General features: G+C 32.5%; 2 protein-coding genes across 2 annotated transcripts; both read right to left on the bottom strand.

The window, feature by feature from the left end:
• Window positions 1-284: 284 nt before the first annotated feature.
• Window positions 285-11,361, bottom strand: LOC132747793 (microfibril-associated glycoprotein 4-like). The gene is made up of 2 exons (XM_060737294.1): window positions 11,128-11,361; window positions 285-2,404 (listed from the first exon to the last, which is right to left on the bottom strand). The coding sequence occupies exons 1-2, from the start codon at window positions 11,359-11,361 to the stop codon at window positions 1,715-1,717; spliced, it is 924 nt and encodes a 307-aa protein (XP_060593277.1). The 3' UTR covers window positions 285-1,714.
• A 153-nt stretch (window positions 11,362-11,514) lies between these two features.
• LOC132747792 (fibrinogen C domain-containing protein 1-like) lies at window positions 11,515-15,555 on the bottom strand. Its single transcript, XM_060737293.1, has 3 exons — window positions 15,099-15,555; window positions 12,830-12,930; window positions 11,515-11,673 (listed from the first exon to the last, which is right to left on the bottom strand). The coding sequence occupies exons 1-3, from the start codon at window positions 15,553-15,555 to the stop codon at window positions 11,515-11,517; spliced, it is 717 nt and encodes a 238-aa protein (XP_060593276.1).
• Between the last annotated feature and the right edge of the window lie 3,622 nt (window positions 15,556-19,177).

Here is a 19,177-nt window from a genome sequence, read left to right as displayed (position 1 = left end):
GAGAATGCCATCCGCTTAGTACTTAAACGTTACTCTTTGGCATCGAGAATTTACACGACTTTCAAATAAACTCTTATTTCAGCATGTTCAAAATTATATCTAAAAAACCAAGATGTTTTAATACATTGTAATTAATTCGTTTTTACTTTTATTCAATATAACAAGTATTTTGGTTAATTTTGCTCAGTACTAACAAATGGGTATTCGCTTCACAATTGGTATAGGGGATCGGTGGAATATTTTCGAGACCCAACTGTGTTTTAATACAGCAACTCTTCTTTTTTTCTTTTCTCCACAATCATATTGCTCATTTTTAAAAATGAAACTGCATAGCTACTTAATGCATATTTACTTTATATGTTAATTATCTTTACTTTATGAAACTGATGGGAAGAGCCCACAACAATTTTGCAAAATCTTTTGGCCAAACACTTTTGTTTATTGTGTAATTATGTTGAAACATAAGAATTGATGTATATGTATGTATACATGCAATAACATATTTAATTTATTAAACTAAACCAGAAGACAACGATTTTTAAGTTCTTTACTTAAATGTATTGCTTGTAACTGATTCTAAGTTTAGCAATTCTCTTATAAGTCTATTACTAAAAGTTTGCTGTGAACTACGATGGACAATCACGATTCTTATCTTTTAAGACTAAAGACTCGTTAAACTTATGCAGACATAGACTATTTCTGTATGAGACATAACCTAACCCTTAATAAAAAGTATTATTTCCCTTCACTTTTTGTTTAATATTAATTTCCCATAGGTCACTGGGAGAAATTTAAACTGTTAATTCAAGCGCACAACGTGACTATGAAATTTGTACTGTTACAGGGTATCAGTCTTTTTAACAGTATGAAATCTGGTCACATTGTCTATTTTCTAAATAAAATACAAAAAAATCATCATAAAAATCATCACAGTTATTGTTCGGGGTAAAAATTTAAACAAAACATGGGTTTTTGAGTAACAGTAAAAATATCATTCCACGTAAAATACTGTTTTCCACGGGTAACGTCTCGGACTTACAGTACTTTCCTCGTGATAATATTTTTACTGTTACCCACAAACCCATGTGTTATTTATATTCTTGTCCGACTTATGCGTTTGGAGCTGTTATTGAGGATATGAAGAAAACGTGGAAGTTGGCCAGCAAACAGTTTATATAACACTGTCGAATAGCAACTTACATATCTGTATGTGATAAGTCGTCTATGGTTCCAAAAAAAAAAGGAAAACATATGAACATTAAATGGTCAATTAATATGTGAAATAAATCTTTACTCTTAGTGGTTATCAAGCCTGTTACACGAACTGTAAAAAGACAATATTTGAAAGCCATCTACATCTAAATAGACAGTAAAATATTTTTTTCAATATAAATATGGAAATATAAAATAACTAGTGATCAAATTGTAATGTAATCACAAACAGAAAAATACGCTCATTTAAATCTATGAAATATAGTATTGCTGATTTGATTTAAGTTAATACCAAGTATATTGTTTTAAAAAACAAGATCTGACACAATTTGTGATTTCATTACTCACGAGGGATGCCTGTTTTCCAAAATTGTGATGTCACTATTATATTTATATAAATTGTTTGTGATATAAAACATAAAGGTTCAATCAACTGTTTATTAACGTATCCGTGTTATTACGGAAAATATAAGCATCTTACACATTCAATATAAGAGAAAAATTACATATCTCTTCTTATTTTCATTACAACATTCTTGAGAGAGTAAGTAAGCCCCCAGCACCCACCCCAGTTAATACCACGACCATATTCGGTATTAGCCCCGTTCAGATAAAGCCCATTTAGATTCACGTTATGACATGATTTGTACCACCAAGCTCCACCATAGTATTGTGCACAGTTCCCTGTATCCCAGTCGTCATTGTCACTGTCTTTGGTCGTAAATTGCCAATTATTATGATACCACATGGAATCACCACACGAACCGTGATATCCCCCAACCGTCAATCTGTATTTATCACTCTCGTCATTAACCATGAAGGTGGTGTATTCAGCAAAAGCAGAAAACGGATTCTTATTGTCATTTTTGAATGTTTCCATGTATACGTGAAGAGAACTGTTGCTTTTTGTCAAATGATGAATATTTTCAAGCCCGAGCCAATACTCGCCAACTCTGTTTTCAAATCCATTTTTATAATCTTCCCAATTTCTGTAGAAATCTTCAGATCCATCTTGCCGGCGTTGTATAACTGTCCATGCACCATTGGTCATATCACACCACACATCAGTAGCAGTAATTCCGGTTGGTTTAATCACATATATACCGTCCTCGCTATAGCCTTGTTGATAAAGCTCCATACAGTCAATTGGCTCTGGTTGCTTGTGTATTCTTTTTGTCTTTAAACTGCCTTCCTGTAAAGCATTTTAGTATATTATTTCTTAAACATTATGTAATTATTCTTCCTATAAATTATTACAGAGAAACCCCTTTTAATCAGATTGATTACATATTAGAGGTTAATTATTTGATGTGCAACATGCCTTACATACATACGCACGCACGCACGCACGTACGCACACGCGCACACACAAGAAATCAACAACAATGATTATTTAATTATCTCTTTTAGCTTAAATTGGTCAAGGAATCGCACTCAATATCGATTCAATATTCAATTAAGTGCTTACTACATTTATTAATTTTCTGTTTATTAATATTTAATACTGAAACCAATTTAGATTTTTGGTGCTAAGTAAAGCTTTTTTTAATATTTCGTTTAATAACTTTGGCTATTACGGGCATACATTGTTTATTATGAATAATACAAAACCACAATATAGTTGTCTGAAGTAGGTTTTCTTAAATTATTTTAAAACTTGTAAACATTCTATTTTAATTGCAAACTTTAAACAAGAGAAGTTTTATATTAATATTAAATATTTGGGCGTCGTCAGGGGTTAAAGGGTTTCAAAATTTGAAGGGTAAATTACTTCAATTGCCTATTTAGATAAGTAACTAACGATCACTTTAATTCTTAAATGCCATTTAGAATTAAACATATTGCTAACTAAACTTTCTTTAAAACGTTTTACACGATTGTATAATGAATTAAAACGACCGTTTTGAGTACGAATAAAATTATTAGTGTCAGTGTTACTGAAAATAAAAACTTCAAGTTAAAGCAGATTTATCTCGGCCAAGTATCTTCTTGTTTTGCATGACTCATTTGCGTTATACAAACATAGTGTAAAGATGCCTATATACAATATTATTGTTACAGTTTAGGCGAATCGTTGAAAAGCAGATTTTTTTACTGTACATACTTTTTTCTTTTTGGATGTGTGATAATTAAAGTATTGTATTAGTGTAGCTATATTACTTATTTCATTGACAAATATTAGGGGTTCATCATAAAATTATTCAACACGGTCAGAAATTCAGTATTGAACCTATACTCATTCAATATCATCTACATAATATACAATTGTCTAATCTTACATAGGATGACACAGAAAATGTGAATGCATTGAATCATATCATTTCTATTTTTTATTGTTTTATTACTGCAACAACTGAGTTATGTTAGTCTTATATTAAGGTAGTCTTACCGTAATGCTTTCCCGCCCCCCAAAAATCGACCAATATCGTAGTAAATCGGTTATTTCCGGAACGATTTTTCAACATCTTGGGCATTAGATTTTTTAAATTCCGGTTATAAACACTTAAAATTATTTAATACCAAGTATTAAAAAAATGAAATTCCTGATATGACGATTTGGCCGATGTTAGAATTTTTGGCAGAAAAACATAACAGTAAGAAAACTTTGAAATAGATTTCAGAAATAATTGTTTAGAATTGTAACAGAAAGTTTAATTAATGAATCTTATGATTCATAAAATTTGTAATCCATTACATCTATTGACAATTATTTACACCCTTCATAAGACATCTTTAAAATGAATTAAAAAACTGACATTTTCAAATTTTATTTTTACAATCAGTACATGTCCCCAGATGAGTTTGCAGATTAAAAAATAAAACAAAGACATATTAAGAGTTTAAGACATGTAAATATATAATTGATTCATATGGGGTTAAAAATATAGAATGCTTAAATTTGATATTTGTAATTACTGATAATTGCTACACGGTCCTTTTGTAAATATAGAATAAACATGTTTTGGCATTTAGATGAAGTAGATACCTGTAAATTGTTTTTCAAACTCTACACACTATAGGTCATCACAATATGAATAAGCATGTATAGTGTCATTAAAAAAGTGGCAGCTCTTTTTGAAGAAATGACTACTTTTACTTGACCTGTAATAAGGACCGCAGACTCTTAAACATAATTTGTATGTTCTTTTTTTTCAAATAAGACATATCCGGAAAGAATCTTATAGATTTCAATGAATTTGTGCAATAAAAGTATTTTCTTCAAGGATGAGCATAATATATATTTAAGCAAGTAATACGATGGACATAAAATAATTAACTTTATGTATTGCCGGATTTCTACAAGTTGTTTGCATAACGTAAAGATATTTATATATTTTGCCCTAATCTGAATAGGTTTTCACACAAATACACATTGCCATATGTTATGTCATGCATTTTATGCTTAATGAGGGTCATCCGCCTTTTCAGGGACGTACAGTTCGAACCCGGACATGTTGCCAAGTATATCTTTTAAGACCATTTCTTGTTTAAAGTGGTGTATAGATTTGATTTGATGCACTGAATAGTTCTACATAATGATGTGTTGTCCATGAGGCAAGTGTATACATTATATGATTAATGAATGTGTTGCTGTCTTAACAAAGGACAGACCCGGTTAGGTGTTTCGAATCGGTGCCTCAGACAGGCGTTTCGAGCAGACAATTTCACTCTGCCCAGTTTTCAAGCTCGACCAAGCGACTACAAACCGGTGCCAAGCCCAAGCCTTACACTGGCTCACTCAGTGCCCTTTATTTGTCCATTGCCTAAATATATATATAATAAATATTAATATATAGATTTAAACATAAATAAAAAAACAACAATGATGCTTACTTGAGTATACGTTGTTGACACCGTCTCTGTTCTTTTCCCATGAATAATATTATTGTCAGTCTGCCCCTCCTCACCAGTGTTATTGTCATGACCGAAACAACAGAAACATGTTGCATTATTTTCAAAATAATAAAACGATGGCGAATCTAATTTCTGACAATGAAAACTGCATGAAATCAATGACTTTGCTTGTATTAAAGAAAGTGAAGTGTCATTTTTGGGAAACTGAAAAACTTTCTCTATCTCGAAAAAAGATGTCACCAATTCATTTCCTAAACCTTGAGTTGTTCCAAAAAAGTGGATAATTACAAAAATTAGCAACATGGCATTAAAAGAAAATAATCCGTACACCAAAAACAAATAAATGCAATTATAAGTTTCGAAGTGGTACTTGTTGAAGCGATTGAAAATATATACGACTGCGCATGTATTCTGGTTGTTACCAGTCATTTATAGAAAATTAAGCAAACATTTAATACATTATTTATTGAATTATAATCACCTTGTTGCTATGGCTCCTATTTGAATAGAATTTTTACTTAGACGGATGGTATTACATAACCAAGCTATGGAAACAACACCGTGAATGATTATTAATTATTCTTTAGATAAGAATGTGAATTAATTCATGGTTTAAATGTTTTGGTATAATATGACAGTTAATATTAGGTTAGTTAATTTAAGTCATGAAATATTAATAAACATTCCCTCTAGGAAGGGAATTTCTAGTTGAAAATTACAGGTAAATTTAATATTCCAACCGCAGTTTAAGTTTAATAATGAAATATATTAGTATGCTTATACATTGTGATGTTATGTAAAAGTAGTATAACTTTACCATACATGCCATAATCTTCATAAAACTACAAAATCATTTGCACAAGAAAATGAATTTGGATATTGATCATACAACATTGTTACGGGCAAAATGATTCCATGCCTTGTGATTTAACAATTTTATTACGATTGAGTTAACAAGTGCATCTTAAATATCATATTCAGAATTTGTACATGTAAAATGTTAAATACCAGCTTGCAAAATCAATAATAGAATTATCTTATATGAATTTATGTACTAGAAGCAATGATATTTGTAAATACTGATATTTGCTACCGGTTTTTTTTGTAAATATAAAATAAACATGTTTAGGCATTAGATGAAGTAGATACCTGTTTATTGTTTTTGAAACTCTACACGCTATAGGTCATCACAATATGAATAAACATGTATAGTGTCATTAAAAAAGTGGCAGCTCTTTTTGAAGAAATGACTACTTTTACTTGACCTGTAATAAGGACCGCAGACTCTTAAACATAATTTGTATGTTCTTTTTTTTCAAATAAGACATATCCGGAAAGAATCTTATAGATTTCAATGAATTTGTGCAATAAAAGTATTTTCTTCAAGGATGAGCATAATATATATTTAAGCAAGTAATACGATGGACATAAAATAATTAACTTTATGTATTGCCGGATTTCTACAAGTTGTTTGCATAACGTAAAGATATTTATATATTTTGCCCTAATCTGAATAGGTTTTCACACAAATACACATTGCCATATGTTATGTCATGCATTTTATGCTTAATGAGGGTCATCCGCCTTTTCAGGGACGTACAGTTCGAACCCGGACATGTTGCCAAGTATATCTTTTAAGACCATTTCTTGTTTAAAGTGGTGTATAGATTTGATTTGATGCACTGAATAGTTCTACATAATGATGTGTTGTCCATGAGGCAAGTGTATACATTATATGATTTAATGAATGTGTTGCTGTCTTAACAAAGGACAGACCCGGTTAGGTGTTTCGAATCGTTGCCTCAGACAGGCGTTTTCGAGCAGACAATTTCACTCTGCCCAGTTTTCAAGCTCGACCAAGCGACTACAAACCGGTGCCAAGCCCAAGCCTTACACTGGCTCACTCAGTGCCCTTTATTTGTCCATTGCCTAAATATATATATAATAAATATTAATATATAGATTTAAACATAAATAAAAAAACAACAATGATGCTTACTTGAGTATACGTTGTTGACACCGTCTCTGTTCTTTTCCCATGAATAATATTATTGTCAGTCTGCCCCTCCTCACCAGTGTTATTGTCATGACCGAAACAAACAGAAACATGTTGCATTATTTTCAAAATAATAAAAACGATGGCGAATCTAATTTCTGACAATGAAAACTGCACATGAAATCAATGACTTTGCTTGAATTAAAGAAAGTGAAGGGTCATTTTTGGGAAACTGAAAAACTTTCTCTATCTCGAAAAAAGATGTCACCAATTCATTTCCTAAACCTTGAGCTGTTCCAAAAGAGTGGATTATTACAAAAATTAGCAACGTGGCATTTAAAGAAGATAATCCGTACACCAAAAAGAAATAAATGCAATTATATTTTAAGTTTCGAAGTAGTCCTTGTTAAAGCGATTGAAAATATATACGACTGCGCAAGTACTCTGGTTGTTACCAGTCATTTATAGAGAAATAAGCAAACATTTAATACATTATTTGATGAATTATAATCACCTTGTTGCTATGGTTTCTATTTGAATAGAATATTTACTTAAGGAAATGGTATTACATAACCAAGCTAAAGCAACAACTGTGAATGATTCAAAATTATTCTTTAGATAAGAATGTGAATTAATTCATGCATTAAATGTTTTGTTGTTATATGACAGTTACTGTTAGGTAAGTTAATGTTAGGTTATGAAATATTTATAAACATTCCGTCTGGGAACGGAATTTCTAGTTGAAAATTACAGTTAAATTTAATATTCAAACCGCAGTTTTAGTTTAATAATGAAATATATTAGTATGCTTATACATTGTGATGTTATGTAAAAGTAGTATAACTTTACCATACATGCCATAATCTTCATAAAACTACAAAAACATTTGCACAAGAAAATGAATTTGGATATTGATCATACAACATTGTTACGGGCAATGTGAGTCCCTGCCTTGTGATTTAACGACTTTATTAGTTGAGTTAACAAGTGCGTCTTTAATACCATATACAGAATTTGTGCATGCAAAATGTTAAATACCAGCTTGCAAAATCAATAATAAAATTTTCTTATATGAATTCATGTACTAGAAATAAAGTATCATGCGTATGTATTAGGTAATCAAGCAAAATTGAAGTCACTAGCAAAATAACATTAGAACATTGAAACAAACACTTCGTAATATGTTGCTTTGAACAAGAGCAATCACTGGTCGCATGTGTCGCCAGATGAAAGCCAATCAAGCAGTTGTATTGAGGGGTGATTGGAATTTCTTTTCCTATATATATCGCAGCTACTTTGTTCCTTGCTGCAGCTACTCTGTAGTAGGAGAAACAATAACCATTACGTCTATAATTAATCTAAGTTCAAAGCAAAACTTCACTTTAAAAGCAACCACCGTACCTGTTATGTCAATGGAAATTATACTGAAATCACTTGACAGAAAGCGACGAATTCATTCAGAAATAACTGGAATTATTACGATTCAGTTCGATTGAGTAGTTCAATCATTTACAATAAATAATACATGTCTTCAAAGTTACTCTTCTCCACTGTTCATAATCTAAGATTTGATTACAATTACAGTGAATGACCACACAACAAGATCAAAACTGGCAAAATGAGAATAGTTGCACAAATAACCGAAGAAAATGATTTAGTTCAATGGAGGGGATACATGTACATCAGTGATGATCGGTTTATATCGTCACCTTAGTGCAGTAAAGGATTAACTCCTAATATGATTTAACAGGAGTTTACCCGTTACTGACCTAAAGGGACGATATATCTGCAATATTCGGGCTCAGAAAAAAACTTTTTTCAAGAAACATAAGTCGCAGGATTACATAACCATGTCAACACTGACGAGGTAAAGTAACGAGCAATCTTTTAGATATAAAAATGCAGTTAACAAACTTATCCATTAATGTATCATCTAGCAAACTGGATGTTGTTTTGAAATGAAAATTCGATTTCATGCTTTCTATATATAATCTTCTGCAATGCAGGCACATTGAACATGTTAGTTCAATAATTTCCTCATTAATTGGAAATAATTGGGGAGTATAATGGAAAGAGTATAATTTCAAATGTCCTTTTCTATTTTATCCGCAAGTTATCATCTAGTTATGCACCTCAGTGTATGTAAAATGCGGAAAAAAGTTAATCTGGGAAAGAACATATATATAGATTTTATTATGTTAACATAGTTTTCCGCTTACTTACTTTTTTATTTGTTCTTTAACATTCATTCACATAAGTGCTAATATTTATTTACAAGTGTGATATAAAAGCCCAAAAAATCATAAATAAACACATACTTGTATAGAAACAAAAACTTTTATTTCAATCAGAAACAACTAAAGTTAAATTGAATAATAATTTTTATCAATCTTTATAAAAAACCAACAAAAGAATACATCTGCCCCCCCCCCCCGCAAAAAAAAGTAATTGGTCAAATCAACATAATAGTATATTTCAAACCTTTATCCATGATAAACGGCAAAAACTGACAGTCACTCCACACATAAAAATGTCCGTCATATAACAAGAACTAGACAGATGAAATTGGTTAACCACCTCAACTATCCTGTAAGAGGTAAACCAAAACTAATTTACGCTTTTGGTTAACAAAAGGCACATCTTCCAAATGTATTTCAAATCTAAATAAAACAAGGAAAAGGTATCATTTGGATATTCTTGTAAAATATTTCTGAAAATAAACTTCTTTTATTCTAACAGTATGTACACCATCAAATATTTAGATTCAAATGGTAAGTTTTATCTGATACGTTTTTGCTCTTAACAATTTATCTACTTATCTAGGTAACTGTTATGAAAAGATAATCATGACAGAAAATGACTTTTTATGAATAAAAGGTAAAATCATTTTTAGTTATAGAATTGGGTTTATATCAACAATTTTGCAAAAAGTTAATGTTTTCTGGCGTATTTTCATAACGTTTCGTTTCAGCGAATAATTGAATCCCCAACATGTGGCCCCAAGGACACCATTACCGTATTCTGTGGTAGAACCTCCCAAATACGAGGGTTGTCCAAAAAATTCGTGCACTGCAGTTATTATCGTAAGAGTTAGTAATAAAAAGTTTATGAATTATATATCACTTGAAACGGAAATCTGTCTCAAATAAAAAAACCAAAGAAAAATATGTGTAACCGGCATGTCGTGAAAAAGAATAATCTTACAGTTACATTAGTAACGTAATACCGGCGCACGACAAAAAATTGGGTTAGTTCATTACTTTGATTGTATTAATTTTTGTTGCTTGTAAAGTGGCATTTGCTTTTTATGTCATAACTTGTTTTACTGCCAGTAAAGGAATGATTAATGCAAAGTATTTTGTAGTTTTTATTGTTGTTATGCAACCTACATGTAACATATTCCACCAGTGTACGAATATATTGGACAACCCTCGTCACATGCGCCGGCATTACGGACGGACGTCTGCCTGATCGGTTGTCATCGTCTACCGACTCTCTCCCTTCTACAGTGCGTTTGTGCCATTTATAAACCAGCCATCATGGCAATGAACTGGTCCCGCTTGCAATTTACAGTTCTTTGTAGGTATCTGTCGGTGTTTTACCGATACTTGCGCAAAATTTAATGATGGTCCGTATTTCCAGACGTTTAGCGATTGACATTTTCATGTAATGACAGTATTGACAACCATATGGAAATATTTGTTTACGACCGTTTCAATAAGGTTAATAACATCATATTTTCAAGTGACGTCAGAGATACATACACACACTTTTCCCTGAATTTTGACGTTTATATGTAGTATTTAAAGGATTCTGTGATGCATCAAATTAATGAACTAACCAAATATTTTTTTCGTGCGCCGGTAAACCATTACTAAGGTAACTGTATGACGATTCTTTTTTACGACACACCGGTAACAAGACTTTTTCTTTTGTTTTCTTATTTGCGACATATTTTCCCTTCGAGTGATATATAATTCATGCCTTTTTATCAATAACTCTCACGACAATAACTGTAGTGCACGAATTTTTTGGACAACCCTCGTACAAGCCATTTAAATTGCTTGCCAACAAGCACCGTTGTGATCAGCAGCACATTTTTCGCTACCTTCTCCGTCATTGTCATTGTCGAACGTAGAGAATCTCCAACTGTAATGAAAGGCCAAAGAATCCGCATAGTCACCATTATATCCTGAAACTGAAAACCTGAATTTGTCAGTCTCGTCATTGATCTTTAATGTGGAATATTCGGCAAAAGCTGATGCGGGTGAAACATTATCTTTTTCAAACGTTTCCATTTCTATATAAAGTTCACTTCCAATTGTTGTTAGTATATTAATGTATTTAAAACCAAGCCAGTACTTGCCTGTTGTGTTCCCAAATCCATCCACGTATTCATCCTAACCTGTATAGAAGTCCACAGATCCATCTTGGCGTCGCTTCATAACAGTCTATCCACCATTAGACATATCACACCACACGTCAATATTAACACCTTCCTTCATTTGAATAACATACACACCGTCTTCAGCGTTGCCCAGCTCATAAAGGGATAAGAAGTCAAAGACACCTGGTTGGCGATGTACTATCTTGTACAACCCATTGGGTGTCTGTAAATGAAAACATGACCTGTTTATGATCGAAATGTCTTAAAACCTTTTAATTACTTATAATTTTCCTTTATATTTGTTTAAAATTATATTTCTCTGAAACAAATCAAATAAAAGCTCCATAGAACTATCGTTTAAAGATATTAAGGCATTGCTTAACTACTCAGTCTTATCTAGAAGGTTAACCATAAATATGTAAATGCGATGTACGAAATGATTAGAAATTAACAAAAATGAAAAAGACATGTTTTAATATTTCATAACGCTCACCTGTATATATGAGGTCAAAACGCTAGTTTTCGTTAGGCGTAAATAATTACTGTGGTTTCCCCAGAATTTGCATTTTCTACAGTGCTTGCATGTTCCTCCAATACATAGAGAAAAAAACAGAATCCCTAAAGAAGGCCCAACACGGCAACATTGAAAATGTTGCAGGCTCGGTTTGATTGAGCCTGTTCATGGACGGTACTGGAAAGTGCAAGTTACCGTCCACGCCCCCTAGCACCGGCTTAAGCAGAATTCAACATTTAACACGAACTGGTACAATTTGGAATTTTGAAACATCCGCAGATGTGTTCATATGACGGTTATCATGGAACCTTCAATGTGACACGTAAGTGCCATTCCATGAAAAGCGGCATATGGTCCCCAAGTAAAAAAATGCGTGTGCCCTAAACGAGAAAACAATGGGCGGAACTAAATAAAATGGAATTTTGAAAGGGGATCTGAGGTTATGAAGCCTGCATATCACAGATAAGACGTCAAAAGACAATTTAAAAAGCAGGCAACATATCCTAAGGGTGATTAGACAGTATTCAAGTAGGAATACAATACTGGAACCACCCAAGTTGAAAAAAAGCCAAATAGAAGAAACTAAAAATACCACATAACATGTATACACAACAATTATGTCGTGCTGAACGATCTTCAAGTTGCAAAGACAACTTTCATTGTTCTAAATGTAGAAGAATGCAACGCATTTCTGTTTCGTACAATGAAACTTACATTTTGAAAATGACATCTTTTGATGCGTGGTGACAAGATTACTGCTTTGTGTTTTTAGTCACATATGCCAATAGAAAACTGTTTCACTGGAATTTGTCCAATCTTTACTTAAAATGGATTCAATCATTGCAAAATGAATGACTATACTCACAATCCAAAATGCCATAATGTTATCTTTCCAAGTCTCAGAAAAATTCATTAAATTTTCTCTACTTAAAAAATAACCTGTCTCACATCCAAACATCTGAAGTTCTGAGAAAGTAAAAGAAAACACTGTTAATTGAATTTCAGATTAACTAAGTAATCAAAAAGGCGTAAGCATGTACAATTATGAAACGCTGTGCCTTTTACGATCAAATAAACACCTTTAAAAAAATGCCCGACTTACGTCATCAATTCACAATTAAATTAATTTGTGACTTTCCTTTGTCAATGGACATTCCAGTTTTTTTATTTTTAACAATTAAAGGGATACTCGGGCAAATTAGTGACAAAAATATTAAAATGATCGTTTGTACTCAAATCAAGCTTAAATGACATTTTGTTAAGGTTTCAGCATGTATTTCTGTATAAGTTCTATATATTGTGGGTTTGAAACATAAATATATCTACATAATATTATGCTTAATGAGATTTAGACGCCAACAGAATCACCGAGTAGTTTTATAACAAGTCATGTGATATGAATTAGTTATTGAAGCTCGTACTATAATAGATATTGTGGATATTGCATGATTGAAACAGTTATTAAGTCCACAAGCAATGCATTGGACACATTTTTCAACGTTTCCATAGTTCACTGTGATAACTTTTGTTAACTCTTATCGCTCTGATCTGATCCATGTGGGTCAAGTTAGGAAACCACTATTTAATTTTTAATAAGGAGAAAAAGTTTTGTTCCTGTGACTGCCTAGTGTATTCATTTTGAGGACATTTACAGAATAATGAATGGGAAATTTCAGACAAAGAAATTTAAATATTTGCCTGTGTCTCCCTTTAAGTGAAGTTTTACTTATATCTTTATTGATCAGCAATCGATTGTTCCGTTTGTAAATATATAAAATCATAAAAAATATATGTTTGATGTTTTCCTCTTATTATGCGTATTTATTTGAAATTATGGTTCATGTGTTGGTTGTTAGAATACTCTTGTATCATAGTTTGGTGACCTTTCTGTTGAAAATGTGTCAGGGTTAAATCGTATACATATACATGCACAGTGCGTTAACTGGAGTGCGGGTATTAGTTACCCGCACTCCAGAGCATGTCCCTTGATTGGCTCATTTTTGCAGGGGTTTACATATTGTGACGGCAGAGAATGGGAAAGCGACAGAAATATCATATTCAGATGTTCGTTCATTGGTTCATTTTTGCCGGGGTTTCATATTGTGACAACAGGGAACGTGTTTTTATGTTTGACTATGATACAAAAGAGAAAGAACACCAAAACATTCGGCAATCTGATTAATACTCGAGGGCTACGCCCCCTCGTACAAATCAGATAGCCTCGTGTTTCGGTGCTCTTTTTATTACTTATGTCAAAAAAATAATTAGAAATATTATAACGTCTTTCCTGTTTTTCTGTTAACAGAAGGAAGACAATACATATCAACTTTGGATGTTTATACATTTGACTGATTATAACATAATGATAAAGACTCATTATTATAACATGCTATAATCATTCATAACTTATATTTTCCAAAAACACTTCTTATTTTGATAAACAATTATATCTTCTACTCTCCTTAAAGAGAGAACAACAGACAGTTATCTATAACCCAATTACGTCTTTACAACAACAACAACAACAACAAAAAAGAGAGAAAGTATAAAATGATACAGGTATTATCTTACATTCACCTTTCAATTTTCCAAAAACTAAAGAATTAGCATCAAAACAATTCACTTGTAAATACATAACCCGCATATACCTTTACAAGGAAAGAAAAAAATAATGATACATACAAAAACCATCAAAAACGGCAAAATAAAAATGTAAAGCGGCGTATTTTTCCAAATAGAAAATGTATTCCATATTGTCAGCATGTGTACATACATGCAACTATTTGTTCACATATTTCTCATTATTTTATCATAACATGGGGATGAATTAATCACAATTGTTTTTAATTATTCCAAAAATATATGAGTTTACAAAGTATGTACGCAATATAAGACTTAGTTCCAATCTTATGTTCTGACACATTTGCTTTAGAAATGTTATCTACTTATCTTGCCAACTGTTAATAAGAAAGTTGTCATCAGAAATAATGTCTTAAAAATAGAAAGGTAGTTATGCAATAATCCTTAGGCTAACATTTTTGTTTAAACCTTACGTTTTCCGGTTTTCCGGCGTATCTTCATAACGCTACGTTTAAGCGAATATTTTTGCCCCCAACACGCTGCCCAGGTGATACCTTTACCATATTCTGTGTTAGAACCGCCCAAATATAACCCATTTAAATTACAAGCATGACAGGCTCTGTACCACCAGGCTCCATTGTAATCAACGGCACAATTTCCGCTACCTGTTTCGTCATTATCATTGTCGAATGTGGAAAATTTCCAGCCGTTATGATTGCTAAAGGAATCCGCACAGTTTCCATTATATCCCGATACTGACAACCTGTATTCGTCACTTTCGCCATTGACTTTAAAGGTGGAATATTCGGCAAAAGCTGATGCGGGTGAAACATTATCATGTTCAAACGTTTCCATTTCTATATAAAGTTCACTACTAATTGTTGTTAATATATCAATGTCTTTAAGACCAACCCAGTACTCGCCTGTTGTGTTCCCAAATCCGTCCAGCCCAACCTCTATAGAAGTCCACAGTTCCATCTTGGCGTCGCTGTATAACTGTCCATCCACCATTGGACATATCACACCACACGTCAATACTCACACCTACAGACGGTTGAATAACATACACACCGTCTTCGGCATAGCCCATCTCATAAAGTGATAAACAGTCTAAAACGCTTGGTTGGCGATGTATTTTCTTGTACAATCCATCGGTTGTCTACGAAAGAGAAAAAATCACAAGATTATAATCAAAATGTTTTGGAACCTTTTTACGTTCCTTAAAATTTACTATTACCTTTGTTCAATATTTCCTTTTATAATTTGATATGGACTGTTCTTTTAAGACTTTAAAGAAAAATAAAGGCATTGGTAAACTTTTCAGCCTTATATTAAAGACGAAACCTTAAAATATAAATGTAATGTTTCAAAGGAATATTTTAATACGTACCTGTAAATATGACATCAAAACTCTGGTTTTCTTAAGTCCATATACTATGCCTGTGTTTTGATCAGAGTTTGCAATATCTTCCGTACTTGCAGATTCTTCTTCGTCACAAAGGCACGTTTCATTGTGTGTAATATAGAAAAATGCAACGCATTTCTGTTCTTTACAATGAAATTTACAAGTTGAAAAGGATACCCTTTGAGCTAAAGTGACAAGTTTATTCCTTTGTGTTATTTCCGTTACATATGACAAATTATATATATAATAGTTTCACCATATTTTGTCCAGTCTTTACTAAAACTGAGTCCAATCAGAGTATTAAGAACGATGTTACTCACAATCCAAAATGCCATTATGAAATTTCTTCCAGTGTCAGAACCAATTTAATATTGATGTTAAAAGTTTTAATTTTTAGTATGCTTAAAGAACAACTTGTCTTAAAACATAGAGATGTCTGTAGTGTTATAAGCCAAACTGATCATTAGAATTCAGATGAGTTAGTTTAATAAACAAGAGGGCCATGATGGCCCTGAGGTCGCTCACCTGTATATAGCCCCCCCCCCACCTCCGGGCCAATTTTTACCCAAGGGCTTTTATTTGTTTATTTGAACAGACTTGGTAGACACCCATAAGAAGATGTTTCATGCTAAACATCTAAGTTCTAGCTCATTGGCTTTTTTAAAAGAAGATTTTTAAAGTTTTTACTATACACATATAGTTAAAAACAATGACACCTCTGGGGCAGGGCCAGTTTTGACCCCCGGGCGTTTATTTTAACAAACTTTGTAGATATTTACTTAAAGATGTTTCATGCTTAATATCTAAACTCTAGCTATTTGGGTTTTTCCAAAGAAGATTTTTAAGTTTTTGCTATACACATATAAGGAAAATCAATGACCCCCCCCCGGGCGGGGCCAGTTTTGACCCCAGGGCTTTTATTTGAACAGACTTGGTAGACACCCATTAGAACATGTTTCATGCTAAATATCTTAGCTCTAGCTCTTTGAGTTCTTTAAAAGAAGATTTTTTAAGTTTTTACTATATGCATATAGGGAAAATCAATGACCCCCTGGGGCGGGGCCAATTTTGACCCCAGGGCTTTTATTTGAACAAACTTGGTAGACATTCACTAGAAGATGTTTCATGCCAAATATCTAAGCTCTAGCTCTTATGGTTCTTTAAAAGAAGATTTTTTAAGTTTTTACTATATGCATATAGGGAAAATCAATGACCCCCGGGGCGGGGCCAATTTTGACCCCAGGGCTTTAATTTGAACAAATTAGGTAGACATTCACTAGAAGATGTTTCATGCTTAATATCTTAGCTATAGCTCTTTGGGTTCTTTAAAAGAAGTTTTTTTAAGTTTTTACTATATGCATATAGGGAAAATCAATGACCCCCTGGGGCGGGGCCAATTTTGACCCCAGGGCTTTTTTTTTTTAACAAACTTGGTAGACATTCACTAGAAGATGTTTCATGCCAAATATCTAAGCTCTAGCTCTTACGGTTCTTTAAAAGAAGATTTTTTAAGTTTTTACTATATGCATATAGGGAAAATCAATGACCCCCAGGGGCGGGGCCAATTTTGACCCCAGGGCTTTTATTTGAACAAACTTGGTAGACACCCATTAGAACATGTTTCATGCTAAATATCTTAGCTCTAGCTCTTTGGGTTCTTTAAAAGAAGATTTTTAAGTTTTTACTATATGCATATAGGGAAAATCAATGACCCCCCGGGCGGGGCCAATTTTGACCCCAGGGCTTTTATTTGAACAAACTTGGTAGACACTCACTAGAAGATGTTTCATGCCAAATATCTAAGCTCTAGCTCTTATGGTTTTTTAAAAGAAGATATTTAAAGTTTTTTTCTTTTGGTTGCCATGGCAACCAGAGTTCTGCATGGAATTAAATTCTTTGAACAATTTTTAAAGGTGACCGCCAAAGGAACATTCTTGTGAAGTTTGGATGAAATTGGCTCAGTGGTTTATGAGGAGATGTCATTTAAAGCAAAAGTTTACGGACGGACGGACGGACGACGGACGGACGCCGGACGAAAAGCGATCACAAAAGCTCACCCTGTCACTTTGTGACAGGTGAGCTAAAAATGCGTGAGCGTAAACAATGACGTAACGCTTTTCCAGTTGCGTTACATTAGAATCATGTGTGAGTTCGCCCGATTTTTGTAATTAACATAATTGAAACTAATTTGTTTTCATTATTTTTTCATTGTCTCTTGACTTGGGAGTATTTGAATGATACTGTGATTGATTGATAGTTTATCTTTCTTGCTAACAATCAGGCATGAATATAATGCACTCATAAATAATATCGTCGGAAATTTTATATTATTGTGATTTATGCAATCAATCAATATGACAGCAACATCATTTTAGTCCTTCAAAAAGCCAGTATTAATTATACGAGTTTACAATATTTATTCTTGACAAGAGTTGAACAATATCATCACAGATCATTGCATAAATACAGACTGAGCACTATTCATTATAACGTATTTCGGAACAATTAATGCATGTTGAATCAGTTTATTTGATGAATTTGATAAACCAAAACTATTATTTTTTCTTTTTTTAAAAAAACTGTTAATTTCATAACGTGCAATAAGCAAAAATATTTAAGGTATTCAAGTATGAATGATCAGTTGCCGATGGATAAATCCGCCTTATGATCATTCATAGGACAAATAATTTTATGATCATTCATGGGATAAAGCTTCAATGTAATCATCCACAGGAAAAATGCCCCTAATGATCACTCATAGGATAAATTCCTATGGATGATAATTTATAGAATAAACCCTCCTTATGGTTATCGTAGAATGAACCCTCCTTATCCATATCCATGGGATAAACCATCTTTGAGATTATTCATAGGATAAAGATAAATCTTCCTTATGATCATCAAAAGGATAAACTCTTATTATTATCATCTATAGGATGAATCCCCCTTCTGATTAATCATCATTATAATCATACGTAGGATAAATCCTTATTATGATCATATGATCTTTCATCGTATAAACCCTTTTTATGTTCATCCATGTCCTGTCCGAACCTGAACTGTTACAAAGTCAAACACATCATCAAATTTATTTTGGAGTAATCACATAATTGGAGTAAAGATAGGTCTACGTGTATAATATACTATGTAAATGCTGTTTAAAACAATTAAATAAAGAGATTATTCTGTTGTAATACAGTTTAAACATAATAATTAGTAACATGTACC

The sequence above is a fragment of the Ruditapes philippinarum genome, unplaced genomic scaffold (genome assembly GCF_026571515.1).
Source record: "Ruditapes philippinarum isolate M1 unplaced genomic scaffold, ASM2657151v2 ctg1750_1_1_1_1, whole genome shotgun sequence".
NCBI lineage: Eukaryota > Metazoa > Mollusca > Bivalvia > Venerida > Veneridae > Ruditapes > Ruditapes philippinarum.
Note: the sequence above shows the minus strand (reverse complement) of the source record. Positions and strands in the feature narration are given on the sequence as shown.